The sequence below is a fragment of the Phasianus colchicus genome, chromosome 39 (assembly GCF_987193195.1).
Source record: "Phasianus colchicus chromosome 39, bPhaCol1.hap1.1, whole genome shotgun sequence".
In the NCBI taxonomy this organism is placed as follows: Eukaryota; Metazoa; Chordata; class Aves; order Galliformes; family Phasianidae; genus Phasianus; species Phasianus colchicus.
The window spans coordinates 2,078,669-2,103,085 of NC_143474.1; the positions used below are offsets into that span (position 1 = coordinate 2,078,669).

General features: G+C 61.1%; 1 protein-coding gene across 1 annotated transcript; it reads right to left on the bottom strand.

Annotated features, from left to right (window-relative positions):
* Window positions 1-80: 80 nt before the first annotated feature.
* Window positions 81-24,249, bottom strand: PRMT5 (protein arginine methyltransferase 5). The gene is made up of 17 exons (XM_090130153.1): window positions 24,107-24,249; window positions 23,883-24,001; window positions 21,968-22,053; window positions 19,112-19,246; window positions 17,521-17,633; window positions 17,380-17,429; window positions 16,047-16,210; window positions 15,046-15,207; window positions 13,726-13,803; window positions 13,565-13,623; window positions 12,497-12,619; window positions 10,047-10,222; window positions 4,823-4,932; window positions 2,953-3,046; window positions 2,213-2,329; window positions 1,049-1,113; window positions 81-270 (listed from the first exon to the last, which is right to left on the bottom strand). Exons 1-17 carry the CDS (start codon window positions 24,214-24,216, stop codon window positions 118-120), a joined length of 1,914 nt encoding a protein of 637 aa, XP_089986279.1. The 5' UTR covers window positions 24,217-24,249; the 3' UTR covers window positions 81-117.
* Window positions 24,250-24,417: the final 168 nt, after the last annotated feature.

Here is a 24,417-nt window from a genome sequence, read left to right on the forward strand (position 1 = left end):
CTGCCTCAAATCCAAGATGGCTGCCCCCACCCAAGATCTCCGCCCCCCCAATCCAACGAATCCTCCCGGAAGCCAAGATGTCCGCCACCGGAAGCGCCATTGCTGAGTCTTTATTGCTCACAGTCCGATGGTGTAGGAGCGGCCGGCGGGGTTGTGCAGGGCGGAGCAGGCCGGCTCGGTCACGGCCCACTCGTACCAAACCTTCTGCGGCGCCGCACGGCGCCAGAACGACAGCACCACCGTCTGCCCTGCCTGCACCGCCATTGGCTGCTGCAAGGAGAGGGGGCGGGGCTCAGCGACCAGGCGGCCAATCGGGGAGGGTGTCCCAAGACTCCATCAATGGGTGGTTCCAAGATGGCTGCCCACCCAACCACCAATGATGGATCCGAGATGGCTGCCCGCGGCCAAGATGCATCCAAGATGGCTGCCCACAGCCAAGATGGCTGCCCACCCACTCACCAATGGATAGAACCAAGATGCTGCCACAACCAAGATGGCCGCCCACCCAACCACTAATGGATGGATCCAAGATGGCTGCCCACCCACCAATGATGGATCCGAGATGGCTGCCCGCAATTAACATGGCTGTCCACCCGCCAATGATGGATCCAAGATGGCTGCCCACAGCCAAGATGGCCACCCACCCACCCACCAATGGATGAATCCAAGATGGCTGCCCACAGTTAAGATGGCTGCCAGCCAGCAATGGATGGATCCAAGATGGCTGCCACCAACAGAACACATGGGATCCAAGATGGCTGCCACCAATGGGACACAAGCGGGCCCAAGATGGCTGCCTCACACCAAGATGGCCACCCGACCGAAACCAATGGATGGATTCAAGATGGCCGCCCCCATTGAACCCAATGGACGGATCCAAGATGGCTGCCCCAATTGAACCCAATGGATGAATCCAAGATGGCCACCCCCATTGAACCCAATGGATGGATCCAAGATGGCCACCCCCATTGAACCCAATGGACGGATCCAAGATGGCTGCCCCATTGAACCCAATGGACGGATCCAAGATGGCCGCCCCCAGGCATACCTTTAAAGGGAAGAAGATGGGGAACCAGGAGAACATCCCAGGCGAATGCGTCTCTGGGCGGATACCTGCGGGGCCACGCCCACCGTTAGCCCCGCCCCTTCCTCTCACTCTCATTGGCTGCCGCCAAGCCACGCCCATCAATCCCAAGCCCCACCCCTAAATCCCTACCCACACCCTTATTGCCCATACTGGAAGCCCCGCCCCCTCCTCCCCACCTCTGCCCTCCCATTGGCTAAAACCACCCCAAACCACGCCTCCTTACCCATCAAGCCACGCCCCCAATCCCAAGCCCCACCCCTTAACCCCTCACACCCCATAATTGACTGCATCTAAAGCCCCGCCCCCTTCTTCGACTTCCGCTTTCCCATTGGCTGCGACCACCTCAAGCCCCACCCCTTAACCCCTACTCCCCTTCATTGACCACACCGGAAGCCCCGCCCCCTTCCTCCCCCTCCCCCCACCCATTGGTGGCCACCTCAAGCCCCGCCCCCTCATCCTCCAAGCCACACCCCCTTCAACCCCATTTACTGAGCAAACCGGAAGCCCCGCCCCTCACCCCCCCTCCGCCCTCCAATTGGCTGCAACCACACCAAACCACGCCCCCTCCCCCTCCAAGCCCCGCCTCCCCTCCTAAACCCCTCTTACTGCCCACACCGGAAGCCCCGCCCCTCCTCCCTGCCCCGCCCCCAATTGGCTGCAACTACCCCAAACCACGCCCCCTGACCCTCCAAGCCCCGCCTTCCCTCCTTAACCCCTCTTACTGCCCACACCAGAAGCCCCGCCCCCTCCTCCCCCCTCCGCCCTCCCATTGGCTGCAACCACCCCAAACCACGCCCCCACACCCTACAAGCCCCGCCCCCTCCCCCTCCACGCTCTCATTGGCTGCAACCACCCCAAACCACGCCCCCTCACCCTCCAAGCCCCGCCTTCCCTCCTTAACCCCTCTTACTGCCCACACCGGAAGCCCTGCCCCCTTCCACCCCCTCCCCCCTCCCATTGGCTGCAACCACCCCAAACCACGCCCCCATACCCCCCAAGCCCCGCCTCCACTCCTAAACCCCTCTTACTGCCCACACCGGAAGCCCCGCCCCCTCCTCCCCTCGCCGCCCTCCGATTGGCCGGCCGCCCCCCAGCCCTGCCCGGCGATTGGCGGCGGCGCCGTACTGAGGGTGACGTCGCCATAGAGGGTTGTCTCGAAGTAGCCGGCGAAGCCGTGCAGCGCCGTGGTGACGCCGACCGGGAACAACAGCATCCGGTACCGGCTGTTGTCCTCCGACGGGTCTGACACCGGAAGGGGAGGGGCTACGCTTAGGCCACGCCCCCCCCCAAGAACCCACAACCCCCCTCAAAGCCATGGTGACGTCATCGTGGGGGAGGAGCCAACGGGAGGCCACGCCCACGGCGCGATGGGATTGGGCGGGGGGTGTTAGGGGGAGGGGCTTAAAGAAAGCCACGCCTACCGCGGCATCATAAGGGGGAGGGGCTTAAATGAAGCCACGCCCACCGTGAAGTCATAATGGGGGTTTGAAGCGAAGCCCCGCCCACTGTGACGTCACCACAAGGGGGCGGGGCTTAAACGAAGCCACGCCCGCTGCGGTGTCATAATAAGGGGGGGGGCTGATGTGAGGCCACGCCCATCATGGCGCCATCAAAGGGGGAGGGGATAACGTGAAGCCACGCCCACTGTGACGTCACCAAATGGGAGGGGCTACCACGATGCCCCGCCCACTGTGACGTCATCTTTTGGGGGGGAAAAGGGGGGCTGTGGGATTTTCGCCTCCGCCCCTTTAAGAGCTCGGCTCCTTTTGCCCCGCCCACCGGAAGTCCCCCCCAGGAAGCCCCTCCCACCGGAAGCGCCACCCGGAAGTCCCTCCCCCCCAAACCGGAAGTCCCGCCTCCCCCACCTGGCTTGGGGTGCCGGAAGGTGAAGCAGGGCTGCGGCGCCGCCAGCTGGTGGAAGTTGTGCAGCCGCACCACGTAGGGCGTCTCGAACTGCGCCTGTGGGGCCGCCCCATAAGTGCCCCATAGCTGCCCCATAAGTGCCCCATAGCCGCCCCATAGATACCCCATAGCTGCCCCATAAGTGCCCCATAGCCGCCCCGTAAGTGCCCCATAGCTGCCCCATAAGTGCCCCATAGCTGCCCCATAAGTGCCCCATAGCTGCCCCATAAGTGCCCCATAGCCGCCCCATAGATACCCCATAGCCGCCCCATAAGTGCCCCATAGATACCCTGTAGCTGCCCCATAGCTGCCACTTAGCCGCCCCATAAGTGTCCCATAGCTGCCCCATAAGTGCCCCATAGCTGCCCCATAGCCGCCCCATAGCTGCCCCATAAGTGCCCCACAGCTGCCCCATAGATACCCCATAGCCGCCCCATAAGTGTCCCATAGCTGCCCCATAGCTGCCCCATAAGTGCCCCATAGCTGCCCCATAGCCGCCCCATAGCTGCCCCATAAGTGCCCCACAGCTGCCCCATAGATACCCCATAGCCGCCCCATAAGTGCCCCATAGCTGCCCCATAGCTGCCCCATAAGTGCCCCATAGCCACCCCATAAGTGCCCCACAGCTGCCCCATAGCCGCCCCATAAGTGCCCCATAGCCACCCCATAGATACCCCATGGCTGCCCCATAAGTGCCCCATAGATACCCCATAGCTGCCCCATAGCCGCCCCATAGCTGCCCCATAAGTGCCCCATAGCCGCCCCATAGCTGCCCCATAAGTGCCCCATAGCCGCCCCATAGCTGCCCCATAGCCGCCCCATAAGTGCCCCATAGCCGCCCCATAGCTGCCCCACAAGTGCCTCCAACCCCACACCCAGCCCCACAAGTCCCCCTAGCCCCACAAGTGCCCTGACCCACACCCAGCCCCACAAGCTCCCACCAACCCCACAAGTTCCCCCAGCCCCACAAGCGCCCCCCAGCCCCACAAGCTCCCCCAGCCCCACAAGTTCCCCCAGCCCCACAAGCGCCCCCCAGCCCCACAAGTGCCCCCAGCCCCACAAGTGCCTCCAACCCCACAAGCTCCCCCCAGCCCCACAAGCAGCCCCACAAGTGCCTCAACCCCACAAGTGCCTCCAGCCCCACAAGCTCCCCCAGCCCCACAAGCTCCCCCAGCCCCACAAGTGCCCCCAGCCCCACAATTGCCTCCAACCCCACAAGTGCCCCCAAGCCCCACAAATTCCCCCAGCTCCACACCCAGCCCCACAAGTGCCTCCAACCCCATAAGCGCCCAGCCCAACAAGCGCCCCCCAGCCCCACAAGCTCCCCCAGCCCCACAAGTGCCCCCCAGCCCCATAAAGTGCCCCATAGCCCCATAAAGTGCCCCCCAGCCCCACAAGCAGCCCCACAAGTGCCTCCAACCCCACAAGTCCCCCCAGCCCCACAAGTGCCCCCCAGCCCCACAACTGCCTCCAGCCCCATAAGTGGCCCCCACCCGCACAAGTGCCCCCAGCCCCAGAAGTGCCTCCAACCCCACACCCAGCCCCACAAGCTCCCCCAGCCCCACAAGCTCCCCCAGCCCCACAAGTGCCTCCAACCCCACAAGCAGCCCCATAAGTGCCTCCAACCCCACACCCAGCCCCACAAGTTCCCCCAGCCCCACAAGCGCCCCCAGCCCCACAAGCGCCCCCAGCCCCACAAGCGCCCCCAGCCCCACAAGTTCCCCCAGCCCCACAAGCGCCCCCCAGCCCCACAAGCGCCCCCAGCCCCACAAGCGCCCCCAGCCCCACAAGTTCCCCCAGCCCCACAGGCGCCCCCAGCCCCACAGGCGGTACCTCGGGATGCCGGTCCCTCTCCCTGCAGCCCCGCACCTCGTTGTACAGCTTGGAGGAGGAGAGCGGGGCCAGGAACGACGTGTAGGAGCAGGGGATGCTCACCCCCCCATCTGTGGGGCAGCCCCATAAGTCACCCCATAAGTCACCCCATAAGTCGCCCCATAAGTCACACCATAACTGCCCCAGAAGTCACCCCATAACTGCCCCACAAAAGACCCCAAAAGTGATCCCATAATTGACCCCATAACCGACCCACACATTTGTAGGGGATGCTCACCCCCCCATCTGTGGGGCAGCCCCATAGCTCACCCCATAATTCACCCCATAAGTCACCCCATAACTCACCCCATAACTGCCCCAGAAGTGACCCCAAAAGTGCCCCATAAAAGACCCCAAAAGCGATCCCATAATTGACCCCATAACCGACCCACACATTTGTAGGGGATGCACAGCCCCCCATCTGTGGGGCGGCCCCATAAGTACCCCCAGCCTCACCCCTATGGGTCCCCACCTCCCTCATCCCCCAAACCCCAAACCCCAGACCCCAACCCCAAACCCCTACGACTCCCCCACCCCAAAATCCCACCCCCCAAAACCCCAAACCCCACCCATATGAGTTCCCCCACCCCAAACCCCAGACCCCAAACCCCAAATCCCACCCCTATGGGTCCCCCACCCCCCTCATCCCCCAAATCCCAACCCCCAAACCCCAAAGGCTTCCCACCCCCAAATCCCACCCCCCAAAACCCCCCAAACCCCAAACCCCAACCCCAATCCCCACCCCTACGGGTCCCCCACCCCCAAATCCCACCCCCAACCCCCAGACCCCAAACCCCTATGGCTTCCCACCCCCAAATCCCACCCCCCACCCCAAACCCCAGACCCCAAACCCGACCCTATGGGTCTCCATCACCTCCCACCTCAAAACCCCAAACCCCAGACCCCAACCCCCATCCCTATGGGTCCCCCACCCCCAAACCCCCCAAACCCCCCAAACCCCAAACCCCTATGGCTTCCCACTCCCAGACCCCAAAACCCTATGGCTTCCCATCCCCAAATCCCACCCCCAGACCCCAAACCCCAGACCCCCATCCTATAGGTCCCCATCCCCTCCCACCCCCAGACCCCAAACCCCTATGGCTTCCCACCCCCAAATCCCACCGCCCAGACCCCCAAACCCCTCCATATCCCCCAAACCCCCCAAACCCCAAACCCCTACGGCTTCCCACCCCCAAACCCCACCCCACAGACCCCCCAAACACCCCCAGACCCCAAACCCCTATGGCTTCCCACCCCCAAATCCCACCGCCCAGACCCCCAAACCCCTCCATATCCCCCAAACCCCCCAAACCCCAAACCCCTACGGCTTCCCACCCCCAAACCCCACCCCACAGACCCCCCAAACACCCCCAGACCCCAAACCCCTATGGCTTCCCACCCCCCACCCCAAATCCCACCCCTATGGGTCCCCATCTCCTCCCACCTCAAAACCCCAAACCCCAGACCCCAACCCCCACCCCTACGGGTCCCCCACCCCCAAATCCCACCCCCAGACCCCAAGCCCCAGACCCCCATCCTATAGGTCCCCATCCCCTCCCACCCCCAGACCCCAAACCCCTATGGCTTCCCACCCCAAATCCCACCCCCCAAACCCCAAACCCCTCCATATCCCTTAAACCCCAAACCCCTATGGCTTCCCACCCCCAGACCCCAAACCCCAGACCCCCATGCTATAGGTCCCCATCCCCTCCCACCCCCAAACCCCAAACCCCTATGGCTTCCCACCCCCAAAACCCACCCCCCACCCCAAACCCCAGACCCCAAACCCCACCCTATGGGTCCCCATCCCCTCCCACCCCCAGACCCCAAACCCCTACAGCTTCCCAACCCCAAACCCCAAACCCCTATGGCTTCCCACCCCCAAAACCCACCCCCCACCCCAAACCCCAGCCCCCATCCTATAGGTCCCCATCCCCTCCCACCCCCAAACCCAAAACCCCTATGGCTTCCCAACCCCAAATCCCACCCCCTACTCCAAACCCCAAATCCCACCCCCCAGACCCCAGACCCCAGACCCCAAATCCCACCCCTATGGGTCCCCATCCCCTCCCACGCTGCAACCCCAAACCCCAGACCCCCATCCTATAGGTCCCCATCCCCTTCCACCCCCAGACCCCAGACCCCAAATCCCACCCTATGGGTCCCCATCCCCTCCCACCCCCAGACCCCAAACCCCTATGGCTTCCCACCCCCAAATCCCACTCCCTACCCCAAACCCCAAACCCCAGACCCCAAACCCCACCCTATGGGTCCCCATCCCCTCCCACCCCCAAACCCCAAACCCCTATGGCTTCCCAACCCCAAAGCCCAACCCCCAACCCCCAAACCCCTATGGCTTCCCACCCCCAAATCCCACCCCCCAGACCCCCAAAACCCCCCAAACCCCAAACCCCTATGGCTCCCCAAACCCCCACCCCCAAACCCCTACGGCTTCCCTCCCCCAAACCCCAAACCCCTATGGCTTCCCACCCCCAAATCCCATCCCCAGACCCCAAACCCCAGACCCCAAATCCCACCCCCACCCCAAAGCCCGACCCCAAATCCCACCCTTGAGGCAGGGCTGCGCCCCATCCAGACACTCAGGCGCCAGCTCGTTGTCCCCGAACGACCCCAAACCCCAAACCCCCCCAGACCCCAAATCCCACCCTATGGGTCCCCATCCCCTCCCACCTCCAAACCCCAAACCCCAGACCCCAACCCCCATCCCTACGGGTCCCCCACCCCCAAATCCCACCCCCAACCCCCAAACCCTCCAAACCCCAAACCCCTATGGCTTCCCACCCCCAAATCCCACCCGAACGACCCCAAATCCCACCCCTCTGGGTCCCCATCCCCTCCCACCCCGAAACCCCAAACCCCTATGGCTTCCCAACCTCAAACCACAAACCCCTATGGCTTCCCACCCCCAAAACCCACCCCCCACCCCAAACCCCAGACCCCAAACCCCACCCTATGGGTCCCCATCCCCTCCCACCCCCAGACCCCAAACCCCTACAGCTTCCCAACCCCAAACCCCAAACCCCTATGGCTTCCCACCCCCAAAACCCACCCCCCACCCCAAACCCCAGCCCCCATCCTATAGGTCCCCATCCCCTCCCACCCCCAAACCCAAAACCCCTATGGCTTCCCAACCCCAAATCCCACCCCCTACTCCAAACCCCAAATCCCACCCCCCAGACCCCAGACCCCAGACCCCAAATCCCACCCCTATGGGTCCCCATCCCCTCCCACGCTGCAACCCCAAACCCCAGACCCCCATCCTATAGGTCCCCATCCCCTTCCACCCCCAGACCCCAGACCCCAAATCCCACCCTATGGGTCCCCATCCCCTCCCACCCCCAGACCCCAAACCCCTATGGCTTCCCACCCCCAAATCCCACTCCCTACCCCAAACCCCAAACCCCAGACCCCAAACCCCACCCTATGGGTCCCCATCCCCTCCCACCCCCAAACCCCAAACCCCTATGGCTTCCCAACCCCAAAGCCCAACCCCCAACCCCCAAACCCCTATGGCTTCCCACCCCCAAATCCCACCCCCCAGACCCCCAAAACCCCCCAAACCCCAAACCCCTATGGCTCCCCAAACCCCCACCCCCAAACCCCTACGGCTTCCCTCCCCCAAACCCCAAACCCCTATGGCTTCCCACCCCCAAATCCCATCCCCAGACCCCAAACCCCAGACCCCAAATCCCACCCCCACCCCAAAGCCCGACCCCAAATCCCACCCTTGAGGCAGGGCTGCGCCCCATCCAGACACTCAGGCGCCAGCTCGTTGTCCCCGAACGACCCCAAACCCCAAACCCCCCCAGACCCCAAATCCCACCCTATGGGTCCCCATCCCCTCCCACCTCCAAACCCCAAACCCCAGACCCCAACCCCCATCCCTACGGGTCCCCCACCCCCAAATCCCACCCCCAACCCCCAAACCCTCCAAACCCCAAACCCCTATGGCTTCCCACCCCCAAATCCCACCCGAACGACCCCAAATCCCACCCCTCTGGGTCCCCATCCCCTCCCACCCCGAAACCCCAAACCCCTATGGCTTCCCAACCTCAAACCACAAACCCCTATGGCTTCCCACCCCCAAATCCCACCCCGTACCGCAAACCCCAAACCCCAGACCCCAAATCCCACCCCCACCCAAAGCCTGACCCCAAATCCCACCCTTGAGGCAGGGCTGCGCCCCATCCAGACACTCGGGCGCCAGCTCGTTGTCCCCGAACGACCCCAGACCCCAAACCCCCCCAGACCCCAAACCCCTATGGCTTCCCACCCCCAAATCCCATCCCCAGACCCCAAACCCCAGACCCCAAATCCCACCCCCACCCCAAAGCCCGACCCCAAATCCCACCCTTGAGGCAGGGCTGCGCCCCATCCAGACACTCGGGCGCCAGCTCGTTGTCCCCGAACGACCCCAGACCCCAAACCCCCCCAGACCCCAAACCCCTATGGCTTCCCACCCCCAAATCCCATCCCCAGACCCCAAACCCCAGACCCCAAATCCCACCCCCACCCCAAAGCCCGACCCCAAATCCCACCCTTGAGGCAGGGCTGCGCCCCATCCAGACACTCAGGCGCCAGCTCGTTGTCCCCGAACGACCCCAAACCCCAAACCCCCCCAGACCCCAAATCCCACCCTATGGGTCCCCATCCCCTCCCACCTCCAAACCCCAAACCCCAGACCCCAACCCCCATCCCTACGGGTCCCCCACCCCCAAATCCCACCCCCAACCCCCAAACCCTCCAAACCCCAAACCCCTATGGCTTCCCACCCCCAAATCCCACCCGAACGACCCCAAATCCCACCCCTCTGGGTCCCCATCCCCTCCCACCCCGAAACCCCAAACCCCTATGGCTTCCCAACCTCAAACCACAAACCCCTATGGCTTCCCACCCCCAAATCCCACCCCGTACCGCAAACCCCAAACCCCAGACCCCAAATCCCACCCCCACCCAAAGCCTGACCCCAAATCCCACCCTTGAGGCAGGGCTGCGCCCCATCCAGACACTCGGGCGCCAGCTCGTTGTCCCCGAACGACCCCAGACCCCAAACCCCCCCAGACCCCAAACCCCTATGGCTTCCCACCCCCAAATCCCATCCCCAGACCCCAAACCCCAGACCCCAAATCCCACCCCCACCCCAAAGCCCGACCCCAAATCCCACCCTTGAGGCAGGGCTGCGCCCCATCCAGACACTCGGGCGCCAGCTCGTTGTCCCCGAACGACCCCAGCAGCTCCGACACCAGCAGGTCCGCCGCCTCTGGGGGGCGCCACTCCCGCATGTCGCGCGGCACCACGGCCACCTGCGAGCCCCACTCCTCGTACTGCCAGCTCTCCAGCCTGGGGGCAGGGGGGTTATGGGGTCGTAGGGGGGGTTGTGGGGTCTTAGGGGGGAGTTATGGGGTCATTACAGGTCATACAGAATGGGTATGGGGTCCCTATGGGGTGGCAGCACCGCCACCTGCGAGCCCCACTCCTCGTACTGCCAGCTCTCCAGCCTGGGGGTTATGGGGTCGTAGGGGGGGTTGTGGGGTCTTAGGGGGGCTTATGGGGTCGTAGGGGGGGTTATGGGGTCGTAGGGGGGATTATGGGGTCGTAGGGGGGGTTATGGGGTCGTCAGAGGTCATACGGAATGGGGATGGGGGCTCTATGGCGCTCTATGGAGCTCTATGGGTATCAGTGGGTCCCTATAGGTCTCTATGGGTCCCTATGGGTCTCTATGGGTCTCCATGGGGCTCTGTGGGTCCCTATGGGGCTCTATGGGCATCACTGGGTTCTTATGGGTCCCTATGAGTCTCTGTGGGTCTCTATGGGGTGTGATGGGGTCCCTATGGGTCCCTATGGGGTGGCAGCACCGCCACCTGCAAGCCCCACTCCTCGTACTGCCAGCTCTCCAGCCTGCGGGTTATGGGGTCATAGGGGGGGTTATGGGGTCGTCAGAGGTCATACGGAATGGGGATGGGATCCCTATGGGTCCCTATGGGTCCCTATGGGGTGGCAGCACCGCCACCTGCGAGCCCCACTCCTCGTACTGCCAGCTCTCCAGCCTGCGGGTTATGGGGTCGTAGGGGGGGTTATGGGGTCGTAGGGGGGGTTATGGGGTCGTCAGAGGTCATACGGAATGGGGAAGGGGTCCCTATGGGTCCCTATGGGGTGGCAGCACCGCCACCTGCGAGCCCCACTCCTCGTACTGCCAGCTCTCCAGCCTGGGGGCAGGGGGTTATGGGGTCGTAGGGGGGTTATGGGGTCTTAGGGGGGGTTATGGGGTCGTAGGGGGGGTTATGGGGTCTTAGGGGGGGTTATGGGGCCGTAGGGGGGGTTATGGGGTCATTACAGGTCATACGGAATGGGGATGGGGTCCCTATGGGGTGGCAGCACCGCCACCTGCAAGCCCCACTCCTCGTACTGCCAGCTCTCCAGCCTGGGGGCAGGGGGTTATGGGGTCGTAGGGGGGGTTATGGGGTCGTAGGAGGGGTTATGGGGTCATAGGGGGGGTTATGGGGTCGTCAGAGGTCATGCGGAATGGGGATGGGGGCTCTATGGGTCTCTATGGGGTCCCTATGGGTCTCTGTCAGTCTCTGTGGCTTCCATGGGTCTCCATGGGTCTCCATGGGTCCCTATGGGGCTCTATGGGTCTCTGTGGGACCCTAGAAGTCCCTATGGGTCCCTACGAGGCTCTATTGGTCTCTATGGGTCTCTATGCATCCCCATAGATCTCTATGGGTGTCTATAGGTCTCTATGAGTCGCTATGCGTCTCTATGCATCCCTATGGGTCTCCATGGGGCTCCGTGGGTCCCTATGGGTCTCTATGGGGTGTTATGGGATCCCTATGGGTCCCTATGGGGTGGCAGCACCGCCACCTGCGAGCCCCACTCCTTGTACTGCCACTCCTCTGTGAGATCTATGGGTCTGTATGTGTCCCCATGTGTCCCCACGGGTCCCTGTGTGTCCCTATGTGTCCCTGTGTGTCCCTGTGTCCCCATGGGTCCCTGTGGGATCTATGGCTCTCTATGGGTCTCAATGCGTCTCTATGGGTCCCTATGTGTCCCTGTGGGTCCCTGTGGGATCTATGGGTCTGTATGTGTCCCCATGTGTCCCCATGGGTCCCTGTGTGTCCCTATGGGTCTCTATGTGTCCCTGTGTGTCCCTATGGGTCTCTATGTGTCTCTATGGGTCCCTATGTGTCCCTGTGGGTCTCAATGTGTCCCTATGGGATCTATGGGTCCGTATGTGTCTCTGTAGGTCCCCATGTGTCCCCATGTGTCCCCATGTGTCCCTGTGTGTCCCTATGGGTCTCAATGTGTCCCTATGTGTCCCTATGTGTCCCTATGTGTCTCTGTGGGATCTGTGGGTCTGTATGTGTCTCTATGGGTCCCTGTGGGTCTCAATGTGTCCCTATGTGTCCCTATGGGTCCCTATGGGATCTATGGGTCTGTATGTGTCTCTATAGGTCCCCATGTGTCCCCATGTGTCCCTGTGTGTCCCTGTGGGTCTCAATGTGTCCCTATGGGATCTATGGGTCCGTATGTGTCTCTATAGGTCCCCATGTGTCCCCATGTCCCCCCCTGTCCCCCCGTGTCCCCGTGCCCCGCTGCTTTGCCGGCTGCACTCACGTGACGACGGCGTTGGGGTTTTTCTCCACGGCGAAGACGCGGATGCGGCGCTGCGCCATGCGGGCGGCCCTCAGCGCCGCGTTCACCAGCGGGCCGCGCCCGGCGCCCAGCACCAGCACCACCCTGCGGGCGGCCGCGTCAGCCCCACGGCTGCCCCACAGCCGCCCCATAGCCGCCCCATCGCTGCCCCATAGCCACCCCATAGATGCCCCACAGCTGCCCCATAGATGCCCCATAGCTGCCCCATAGCCGCCCCATAGATGCCCCATAGCCGCCCCATCACTGCCCCATAGATGCCCCATCACTGCCCCATAGACATCCCATAGCCGCCCCATGGCTGCCCCATAGCCACCCCATCGCTGCCCCATAGATGCCCCATGGCTGCCCCATAGCCGCCCTATGGCTGTCCCATAGCTGCCCCATGGCTGCCCAACGGCTCCCCCATAGATACCCCATGGCTGCCCCATAGCCACCCCATCACTGCCCCATAGATACCCCATGTCTGTCCCATAGCCACCCCATCACTACCCCATAGATACCCCATGGCTGCCCCATAGCCACCCCATAGATGCCCCATGGCTGCCCCATAGCCACCCCATGGCTGCCCCATAGGGACCCCATGGCTGTCCCATAGCTGCCCCATAGCCGCCCCATAGATGCCCCATGGCTGCCCCATAGAGATCCCATAGCCGCCCCATGGCTGCTCCATAGCTGCCCCATGACCGCCCTATGGCTGTCCCATAGCTGCCCCATAGCCACCCAAAGATGCCCCACAGCTGCCCCATAGATGCCCCATGGCCGCCCCATAGATACCCCATAGCTGCCCCACAGCTCCCCCATAGAGATCCCATAGCTGCCCCATAGCCGCCCCACGGCTGCCCCATAGCCGCCCCACAGCTGCCCCATGGCTGTCCCATAGGTGCCCCATGGTTGCCCCATAGCCGCCCCATGGCTGTCCCATGGCCGCCCCATAGACACCCCATAGCAGTTATGGGGTCCCTATAGGACACTATGGGGCAGCTATGGGGCAGCTACGGGTCGCTATGGGGCAGCCCCACAAGCACTCACTGCACGTTGGTTTCCTTCTCCTCGTCGGGCACGCGGTCCAGCAGACATTTATAGATGGCCTTATATGGGCAAAAAGGGGGCGTGGCCGCGTCAGAGAGGTGGGCGTGGCCACGCCGGCTCACAGGAAGTCCCGCCCACCAAAGCCGGAAGCCCCCGCCCACCTGCTGGTATTGGCTGTATTTGATTGGATCCTTCTCGAAGACTTCGTAGGTCTGAGACTCCAGGTTGTCCATCAGGGGCTGCGCCGGAAAGGGGGCGGGGTCAGAGCGAGCCACGCCCCTTCATTAACATAACCCCACCCATACCCTGTCTTTTAGCCAATGGGAAGCCCCGGTTTCAGCACCATCCATGAAGCCACGCCCCCGGTGGCAAACCAGCCTGTTAAGCCACGCCCACGGTATCCAAGCCACGCCCCTTTCCAGTTCCATTGGCAGGAATCTGCACTAAGCCCCGCCCCCTGCATTAAGCTCCGCCCCCTGCTTTAAACCCCGCCCCCTCCATTACCCCCAATGCATTCGCTTCTCCACTCCCTCCACTTAGGCTCCGCCTCCTTAAGCCCCTCCCACTTCCTGCCTCGGCCCTTTAAGCCCCTCCCACTTCCTGCCCCGCCCACTTCCGGTCCTCCCACCTGCAGGGGTCGCTGCAGCTAATCCTAATATCAACTTTAAGCCCCTCCCACTTCCCGACCCGCCCCTTTAGGCCCCTCCCACATCCCGCCCAGCCCTTTTAGGCCCCTCCCACTTCCTGTCCCGCCCACTTCCGGTCCTCCCACCTGCAGGGGGCGCTGCAGAGAATCCTCATATCCCACTTTAGACCCCTCCCAACCCCTTCCTCGCCCCTTTAAGCCCACCCACTTCCTGCCCCGCCCCCTTAGGCCCCTCCCACTTCCAGCCACGCCCCTTCCGGTCCTCCCACCTGCAGGGGGCGCTGCAGGAAATCCTCATATCCCACTTTAGACCTTTCCCACTTTCTGCCCCGCCCCTTTAAGCCCCTCCCACTTCCTGCCCCGACCCTTTAAGCCCCTCCCACTTCCTGCCCCGCCCACTTCCTGTCCTCCCACCTGCAGGGGGCACTGCAGATAATCCTAATATCAACATTAAGCCCCTCCCACTTCCTGCCCCGCCCCCTTAAGCCCCTCCCACTTCCTGCCCCACCCCTTTAAGCACCTCCCTCTCCCCGCCCCCTTAGGCCCCTCCCACTCCCCGCCCCTTCCGGTCCACCCACCTGCAGGGGGCGCTGCAGAGAATCCTCATATCCCACTTTAGACCCCTCCCACTTCCCGCCCCGCCCATTTAAGCCCCTCCCACTTCCTGCCCCGCCCCTTCCGGTCCTCCCACCTGCAGAGGGCGCTGCAGAGAATCCTCATATCCCACTTCAGACCCCTCCCATCCCCTTCCTCGCCCATTTAAGCCACTCCCACTTCCTGCCCCGCCCCCTTAGGCCCCTCCCACTTCCTGCCCCGCCCCTTCCGGTCCTCCCACCTGCAGGGGGCACTGCAGATAATCCTCGTAGCCGCGGGCGAAGAGCTCATAGGCGGAGGGCGGGGGCCGGTTCTGCCCCACGTGCTCCAGGTACTGCAGGTAGGCGCTCAGCGGCTTGGGCTCGTGGTGTGGGGCGCCCCACAGCACCACCTGCACCTCCAGCTGTCAGGGGGAAACCACTGCTGCCCCATAGCGGCCCCAGAGCGACCCCACAGCCGCTATGTAGTAGCCCCACAGCGGCCCCAAAGCTGCCCCATAACCACCCCGTAGCAGCCCCATAGCCGCCCTGTAGCCGCCCCGTAGCCACCGCGTAGCAGCCCCATAGCAACCCCATAGCAATCCTATAGTGGCCCCATAACCACCCTATAGCAACCCCGTAGCGACCCCATAACTTCCCCATAGCAGTCCTATAGTGGCCCAATAACCACCCCACAGCGACCCCATAACCACCCCACAGCTGTCCCATAGCAGCCCCATAGCGGCCCCATAGCCACTCCACAGCCACCCCATAGTGGCCCCATAACCACCCCATAGCTGCCCCATAGCGACCCCATAGTGGCCCATAGATTCCAGCCCCACAACCCCCCACTCCCAGCCCCATAGCCTCCATTCCAGCCCCACAACCCCCTGACTCCAGCCCCATAACCTCCATTCCAGCCCCACAACCTCCCAACTCCCAGCCCCACAGCCTCCATTCCAGCCCCACAACCCCCATTCCAGCCCCACAGCCTCCATTCCAGCCCCACAACCCCCCATTCCAGCCCCACAAGCCTCCATTCCAGCCCCACAGCCCCCCATTCCAGCCCCACAAGCCCCCACTCCAGCCCCACAAGCCCCCACTCCCAGCCCCACAACCCCCCACTCCCACCCCATAGACAGCATCCCACTCCCACTCCCAGCCCCACACCCCCACTCCTGCCCCACAGAACAGCACCCCACCCCCCTCCCAACCCCACAACCCCCCCCTCCAGCCCCATAACTCCCGTTCCCGCCCCACACACCTTCAGCAAGCGGCCCAGCAGCCGCTGGTGGGGCCGGGATAAGACAGGGAAGCCTTTCTTATTGGTGAGGAAGATGCTGGTGGGCAAGATGGCCGCCCGCAGCGGCTCCCCCAACCAGCGGTCGATGGCTTCCGCCGATGGCAAATCAGGGCCCACCTCCAGCGCTGGGCGGGGACAAAAAAGAAGCCACACCCACTTTCAGATCGAAGCTCCGCCCCCCCCACCCCATTCCCACCCCCATAGCGCCCTATGGAAGGGTTAGGCCCCGCCCCCTTAGCTACAACCACGTGGCTCCACCCCCAATCGGGAAAGAGAACAATTAAGCCCCACCCCCTTGAGATGAAGCCACGCCCACTTCACAATTGCTCCGCCCCCACCCCCGTTCCCACCCCCATTGCGCCCTATGGAAGGGTTAGGCCCCGCCCCCTTAGCTACAACCACGTGGCTCCACCCCCAATCGGGAAAGAGAACAATTAGGCCCCGCCCCCTTGAGACGAAGCCACGCCCACTCCATCATTGCCCCGCCCATCTTTCCTATAATCTCATAAGTTTCCCCATTGAACAGCTAAGCTCCGCCCCCATAGGCCGTGGCCCCGCCCACACATAGCCCCGCCCCCAGACACCACCCCACCATATATGGAATTAGGCCCCGCCCCCTTCAGAGCTAGCCACGCCCACTTCACCATTGCCCCGCCCCCACCCCCCACCTCTCATATACTCCCCATAGAACGGATAAACCCCGCCCCCATGAGTCTTAGCCCCGCCCCCCGAAGAAGTAGCCACGCCCACTTCACCAGCGCCCCCTTCCATCCATGACCCCGCCCCCTTCCTGTTGTCACCCCACTCCTTCCTGTTGTGACCCCGCCCCCTTCCTGTTGCACCTCCACCTCCTCCCACCCAAGCCCTGACCCACTTCCTTTACTGGCCCCGCCCCTTCTTGTTGTGGCCCCACCCCTTCCTGTTGCATTTCTACCTCCTCCCATCCATGGCCCCACCCCCTTTCTTCATTGGCCCCACCCCTTCCTGCTGTGATCCCACCACTTCCTGTTTCACTTCCACCTCCTCCCCTCTATGGCCCCACCTCCTTCTTCCACTGGCCCTGCCCCTTCCTGCTTTGACCCCGCCCCTTCCTGTGGCACTTCCACCTCCTCCCATCCTTGGCCACACCTCCTTCCTTCATTGCCCCGCCCCTTCCACCCACGGCCCCGCCGTTTCCTGTTTTGACCCCACCACTTCCTGTTTCACTTCCACCTCCTCCCACCCAAGCCCTGACCCACTTCCTTTGTTGGCCCCGCCCCTTCCTGCCGAGGCCCCGCCCCTTCCTTTCACTCACCCAGCCCGACCCTCTTGTTGTAGTCGCACAGAGTCCGGAAGTTGTTCCACCTGCAAAACCCCCCAAAATCCTCATTTTCTCCCCCAAACCTCGTTACGCCCTCACCCCCCTCCCCAATTAACTAATTAACTAACGACCCACCAGTGCCACGTCCGCTCCTCCTGCCGCCCGTCGCCCTCGTTAACCAGCTGCTCGTTAACGATGGCGTCCTCACGCCCGTCCTCGGGGGCCAGCAGCGGCACGCGCACCCACACCTGCGCCAATTAACGCCAATTAACGCCAATTAATGACCATCAGATACCAATTAAGCCCCAGCCGGCCCTTCAGCCCCCAATTAAAACCCGACTGAACCTTAATTAAACCCCATTAAGACTTAATTAAACCCAATTATGGCCCATTAAGGTACTACGAAACCTGACTAAGCCTTAATTAAACGCTAATGAGACTCATTAAGCGCCATTAACACCCATCAAGGCCCTAGCAAACCTCATTAAATACTGTTAAACTCTAATTAAACTCTAATTAAACTCTCAGATTCAACCAAACCCCATTAGCACCCATTAAGACTTAATTGAACCACATTAAAACTCATTGAGCTTCAACTAAACCTAATTAAGGCACGTTAAACCTTATTAAGACTTAATTAAACCTCATTAAGACCCCACCAAACCCCATTAAGCCTGAATTAAGACTTAATTAAGCCTAATTAATCCCCCTACTCACCCATTAAACCCCATTAACACCCATCAAGCTTCAACTAAACCTAATTAAGACACATTAAACCCTATTAAGACTCAATTAAACCTCACTAAGCCCCCCACCAAACCCCGTTAAGTCTCAATTAAGCCTTAATTGACCCTAATTAACCCCCATACTCACCGCAGCCCCAAATTTCAGACCCGCAGACCCATTAAGCCCCAATTAACCCCCATTAACCCCCACTTAAACCCCATTTAACCCCACCAAAACCCCATTAACCCCCCCCAAAGCCACGCTAAGCCCCAATTAAGCCTTAATTAACCCTAATTAAGCCCCGTACTCACAGCAGCCCCGTGCGGAGCCCCCTGCAGACCCATTAAGCCCCAATTAACCCCCATTAACCCCCACTAAAACCCCATCTAACCCCACCAAAACCCCATTAAACCCCACTAAAACCCCACTAAGCCCCAATTAAGCCTTAATTAACCCTAATTAAGCCCCGTACTCACAGCAGCCACGTATTTCACCTCTGCAGGCTCATTAAGCCCCACTTAAATCCCATTTAACCCCACTAAACCCCCATTAAGCCCCATGAAACCCCACCAAAACCCCATGAAACCCCCCCAAAGCCCCACTAAGCCCCAATTAAGCCTTAATTAACCCTAATTAAGCCCCGTACTCACGGCAACCCCGTGCGGAGCCCCCTGCAGACCCATTAAGCCCCAATTAACCCCCATTAAACCCCACTTAAACCCCATTTAACCCCATGAAACCCCACCAAAACCCCATTAAACCCCCCCCAAAGCCCCACTAAGCCCTAATTAAGCCTTAATTAACCCTAATTAAGCCCCGTACTCACAGCAGCCCCGTGTGGAGCCCCCTGCAGACCCATTAAGCCCCAATTAACCCCCATTAACCCCCACTTAAACCCCATTAAGCCCCATGAAACCCCACCGAAACCCCATTAAACCCCCCCAAAGCCACGCTAAGCCCCAATTAAGCCTTAATTAACCCTAATTAACCCCGTACTCACCGCAGCCCCGTGCGGAGCCCCCTGCAGATGCGCACACAGCCCCCTGGCCAGGTTGGGGCAGTGGGGCCCCCTGAGGGCCAGCAGCACGGCTGGGACCCCCAGGTAGGCTGCGAAGTCCAGCTCCTGCTGCAGGGCCTGCCCCAAAAAACAGCATTCAGCCCCAAAATCCCCACAATTCAGCCCAAAAAACCCACAATTCAGCCCCAAAATCCCAGAGTCAGCATCAAATCCCACCATTCGGCCCCAAAAAACAGCATTCAGCCCCAAAATCCCCACAATTCAGCCCAAAAACCCCACAGTCGGCCCCAAAATCCCACAATTCGGCCCCAAAAAATGGCATTCAGCCCAAAAATCCCCACAATTCAGCCCAAAAATCCCACAGTCAGCCCCAAAATCCCACAATTCGGCCCCAAAAAATGGCATTCAGCCCCAAAATCCCCACAATTCAGCCCCAAAATCCCCACAATTCAGCCCCAAAATCCCCACAATTCAGCCCCAAAATCCCCACAATTCGGCCCCAAAATCCCACAATTCGGCCCCAAAATCCCACAATTCGGCCCCAAAATCCCACAATTCGGCCCCAAAATCCCACAGTCAGCCCCAAAAAACGGCATTCAGCCCCAAAATCCCCACAATTCAGCCCCAAAATCCCACAGTCAGCATCAAATCCCAACATTCAGCCAGAAAAACCCACAATTTGGCCCCAAAATCCCACAATTCGGCCCCAAAATCCCCACAATCAGCATCAAATCCCACCATTCAGCCCCAAAATCCCACATTTTGGACCAAAATCCCCACAATTCGGCCTCAAAATCCCACAGTCAGCATCAAATCCCAACATTCAGCCCCAAAATCCCACAATTCAGCCCCAAAATCCCACAATTCCGACCCAAAATCCCCACAATTCGGCCCCAAAATCCCCACAATTCGGCCCCAAAATCCCCACAATTCGGCCCCAAAATCCCACCATTCAGCCCGAAAAACCCACAATTTGGGCCCAAAATCCCCACAATTCAGCCCAAAAATCCCACAGTCAGCATCAAATCCCAACATTCAGCCAGAAAAACCCACAATTTGGCCCCAAAATCCCCACAATTCAGCCCAAAAATCCCACAGTCAGCATCAAATCCCAACATTCAGCCCCAAAAACCCACAATTCAGCCCCAAAATCCCACAATTCCGACCCCAAATCCCCACAATTCGGCCCCAAAATCCCCACAATTCGGCCCCAAAATCCCACCATTCAGCCCCAAAATCCCACCATTCAGCCCCAAAATCCCACCATTCAGCCCCAAAATCCCACCATTCAGCCCCAAAATCCCACCATTCGGGCCCCAAAACCCCACAGTCAGCATCAAATCCCACCATTCAGCCCCAAAATCCCACATTTTGGACCAAAATCCCCACAATCCAGCCCCAAAAACCCCACAACTCTGACCCGAAATCCCACAATTTGGACCCAAAATCCCCACAATCAGCATTGAATCCCACGATTCCGACCCAAAACCCCACAATTCAGACCAAATTCCCCACAACTCAGCCCCCAAACCCCCACAATCAGCATCAAATCCCACAATTCCAACCCCAAAACCCCACAATTCCGACCCAGAAAACCCCACAATCAGCATCAAATCCCACAATTCCAACCCCAAAACCCCACAATTCCGACTCAGAAAACCCCACAATCAGCATCAAATCCCACCCCCCCAGCCCCCCATTTCCCCCCCAAGCCCCCCATTTCTCCCCCTAAACCCCCATTCTTCCCCCAAACCCCCATTCTCCCCCCAAATCCCCCCATTCTTCCCCCAAATCCCCCCTTTTCACCCCCCAAATCCCCCATTATTCCCCCAAATCCCCCTTTCCCCCCCCAAATCCCCCCTTCCCCCCCCAGCCCCCCATTTCCCCCCCAAACCGCCCGTTTCTCACCCCAAAAGCCCCCTTTCCCCCCGCAACCCCCCCATTTCCCCCCAAGCCCCCAATTTCTCCCCTAAACCCCCATTCTTCCCCCCAGCCCCCCATTTCCCCCCCAAGTCCCCCATTTCTCCCCCTAAACCCCCATTCTCCCCCCAAATCCCCCATTCTTCCCCCCAAACCCCGCCATATCCCCCCCTGCCCCCCATATCCCCCCCAAGGCCCCCATTCTTCCCCTAAACCCCCATTCTTCCCCCCAAATCCCCCATTCTTCCCCCCCAAACCCCATTTTCTCCCCCCAAATCCCCCTTTCTCCCCCCAAACCCCCATTTCCCCCCCCAGCCCCCCATTCTTCCCCCCAAATCCCCCCATTCTTCCCCCCAATCCCCCCATTCTTCCCCCAAATCCCCCATTCTTCCCCCCAAATCCCCCATTTCTCCCCCCAAATCCCCCATTCTTCCCCCCCCAAAGCCCCTTTTCTCCCCCCAAAGCCCCCTTTTCTCCCCCCAAACCCCCCCTTTCCCCCCCCAGCCCCCCATTCTTCCCCCCAAACCCCCCCATTTCCCCCAAGCCCCCATTCTTCCCCCCAAATCCCCCCATTCTTCCCCCAAATCCCCCATTCTTCCCCCCAAACCCCCCATTCTTCCCCCCAAACCCCCCCTTTCCCCCCCCAGCCCCCCATTTCACCCCAAACCTCCCCTTTCTCCCCCCAAGCCCCCGATTTCTCCCCCAAACCCCCATTCCCCCCCCAGCCCCCCATTCTTCCCCCCAAACCCCAATTTCTCCCCCCAAATCCCCCTTTCGCCCCCCAAACCCCAATTTCTCCCCCCAAATCCCCCTTTCGCCCCCCAAACCCCCATTTCTCCCCCCAAATCCCCCATTTTCCCCACTGACGCCCCCCATTTCTCCCCCCAAACCCCCCCTTCCCCCCCCACCCCCCCTCACCGCCTCGGAGTTCCTCCTCACGGCCTCCAGGGGGGAATCGGGGCGGATCCACGGGGACACCTTGCCCACTATCAGGGTGTTCCAGTCTGGGGGAAAACAACGGGATTTGGGGCTCCTCGGGGGGGGTCTTACCCATAAATACCCACAGAATCCACAAAAGACCCCATAGATCCCCACTGAATCCCATATGACACCATAGAGACCCCATAAGACCCCGTGGATCCCCCCAGAGACCCCACGGAGGTCCCTAAGACCCCATACATCCCCACAGAGCCCCACAAGACCCCACAAAGACCCCACAAATCCACACAAAACCCCATAGAGCCCCATAAAACCCCACAGAGCGCCCCAGAAACCCGTAAGACCCCACGGAGCCCCACAGACACCCCATAGAGCCCCATAAGACCCCACAGAGACCCCATAGAGCCCCACAGAGACCCCATAGAGCCCCACAGAGACCCCATAAGACCCCATAGAGCCCCACAGAGACCCCATAGAGCCCCCATAAGACCACACAGAGCCCCAATAGATCCCCATAAAACCCCACAGAGCCCCACAGAGACCCCATAGAGCCCCATAAGACCCCATAGAGCCCCTCAGAGACCCCATAAGACCCCATAGAGCCCCACAGAGACCCAAAAAATCCCATAAAACCCCACAGAGCCCCATAAAACCCCACAGAGACCCCACAGAGCCCCATAAGACCCCACAGAGCCCCATAAGACCCCACAGAAACCCCATAGAGCCCCACAGAGCCCCTCAGAGACCCCATAAGACCCCATAGAGCCCCACAGAGACCCACAGAGACCCATAAGACCTCACAGAGCCCCAATACATCCCCATAAAACCCCATAGAGCCCCACAGAGACCCCATAAATCGCCCAAAGACCCCATAGAGTCCCACAGAGACCCCATAGATCCCCATAAGACCCCACAAAGACCCCATAGAGCCCCATAAGATCCCACAGAGCCCCAATAGATCCCCATAAGACCCCATAGAGCCCCCACGGAGACCCACAGAGACCCCACAGAGCCCCATAAAACCCCACAGAGCCTCAGTAGATCCCCATAATACCCCATAAAACCCCATAAGACCCCATAGAGCACCATAAAACCCCACAGAGCCCTCATAGAGCCCCATAAAATCCCACAGAGCCCCATAAAACCCCACAGAGCCCCAATACATCCCCATAAGACCCCATAGAGCCCCACAGAGACCCATAAGACCCCATAGAGCCCCCATAGAGCCCCACAGAGACCCATAAGACCCCATAGAGCCCCATAAAACCCCACAGAGCCCCATAAGACCCCACAGAGCTCTCATAGAGCCCCATAAGACCCCATAGAGCCCTATAAGATCCCACAGAGCCCCAATAGATCCCCATAAGACCCCATAGAGCCCCACAGAGACCCCATAAGACCCCATAGAGCCCCCATAGAGCCCCATAAGACCCCACAGAGCTCTCATAGAGCCCTATAAGATCCCACAGAGCCCCCATAGAGCCCCATAAGACCCCACAGAGCCCTATAAGATCCCACAGAGCCCCAATAGATCCCCATAAAACCCCATAAAGCCCCACAGAGACCCCATAGAGACCCCACAGAGCCCCCATAGAGCCCCATAAGACCCCACAGAGCCCTATAAGATCCCACAGAGCCCCAATAGATCCCCATAAAACCCCATAGAGCCCCACAGAGACCCCATAAGACCCCACAGAGACCCCACAGAGCCCTCATAGAGCCCCATAAGACCCCATAGAGCCCCATAAGACCCCACAGAGCCCTCATAGAGCCCCATAAGATCCCACAGAGCCCCATAAGACCCCACAGAGCCCCAATAGATCCCCATAAGACCCCATAGAGCTCCATAAGACCCCACAGAGCCCCATAAGACCCCACGGAGCCCCGGCCGCACCCCTCCCGGCCAGCAGCAGGTCGGAGCGGGTCTGAGGGCCGGGCCGCTCCTTGGCGGGCAGCAACCGAAACTCGCGGCGGTGACGGGGATGGAAAAGCGGAGCGCAGAGGAAATCGAACCTAAAAACGACGCGGAGAGAGAGAAAAAAATATATAAAAAATAAATTTAAAAAAAAGGGGCCAAACGGGGAAAAATTCCTCACAGTAAAATAAAACCCTCCTCACCCCTGCCGGGCAACCGCCCCCAAAGCCGCCGCCACCTCCGGCACGCAGCCCAACTCCCGCCCGCTCGACACCCGCGCGGTGCCCGCAGCGCCCGGCCCCGCCGCCGCCATGCTGCCTCCTTCCTCCTCCCTCACGGAGCGGCGGCCAATCAGCGCGCGAGGCGCCTCAGAGAGGGGGTGGGACGAAGCGCGCGTGAGGCCAATCGGAGAAGGGTAAGGTCGGGAGGGCCAATCGGCGCGCGGGGTCTGTCAGGAGGGGGTGGGATGAGTGTGAGGAGGTGGCCAATCAGCGCTCGCGATAACGGAGAGAAA

Excerpts from the sequence above, each read along its gene's own strand:
- PRMT5 (XM_090130153.1), bottom strand. The coding sequence starts at position 24,216 with ATGGCGGCGGCGGGGCCGGGCGCTGCGGGCACCGCGCGGGTGTCGAGC. Across the intron at positions 24,002-24,106 it reads GGGGCGGTTGCCCGGCAGGG|GTTCGATTTCCTCTGCGCTC; the intron begins GTGAGGAGGGTT and ends CGTCGTTTTTAG. Across the intron at positions 3,047-4,822 it reads AGAGGGACCGGCATCCCGAG|GCGCAGTTCGAGACGCCCTA; the intron begins GTACCGCCTGTG and ends GCGGCCCCACAG.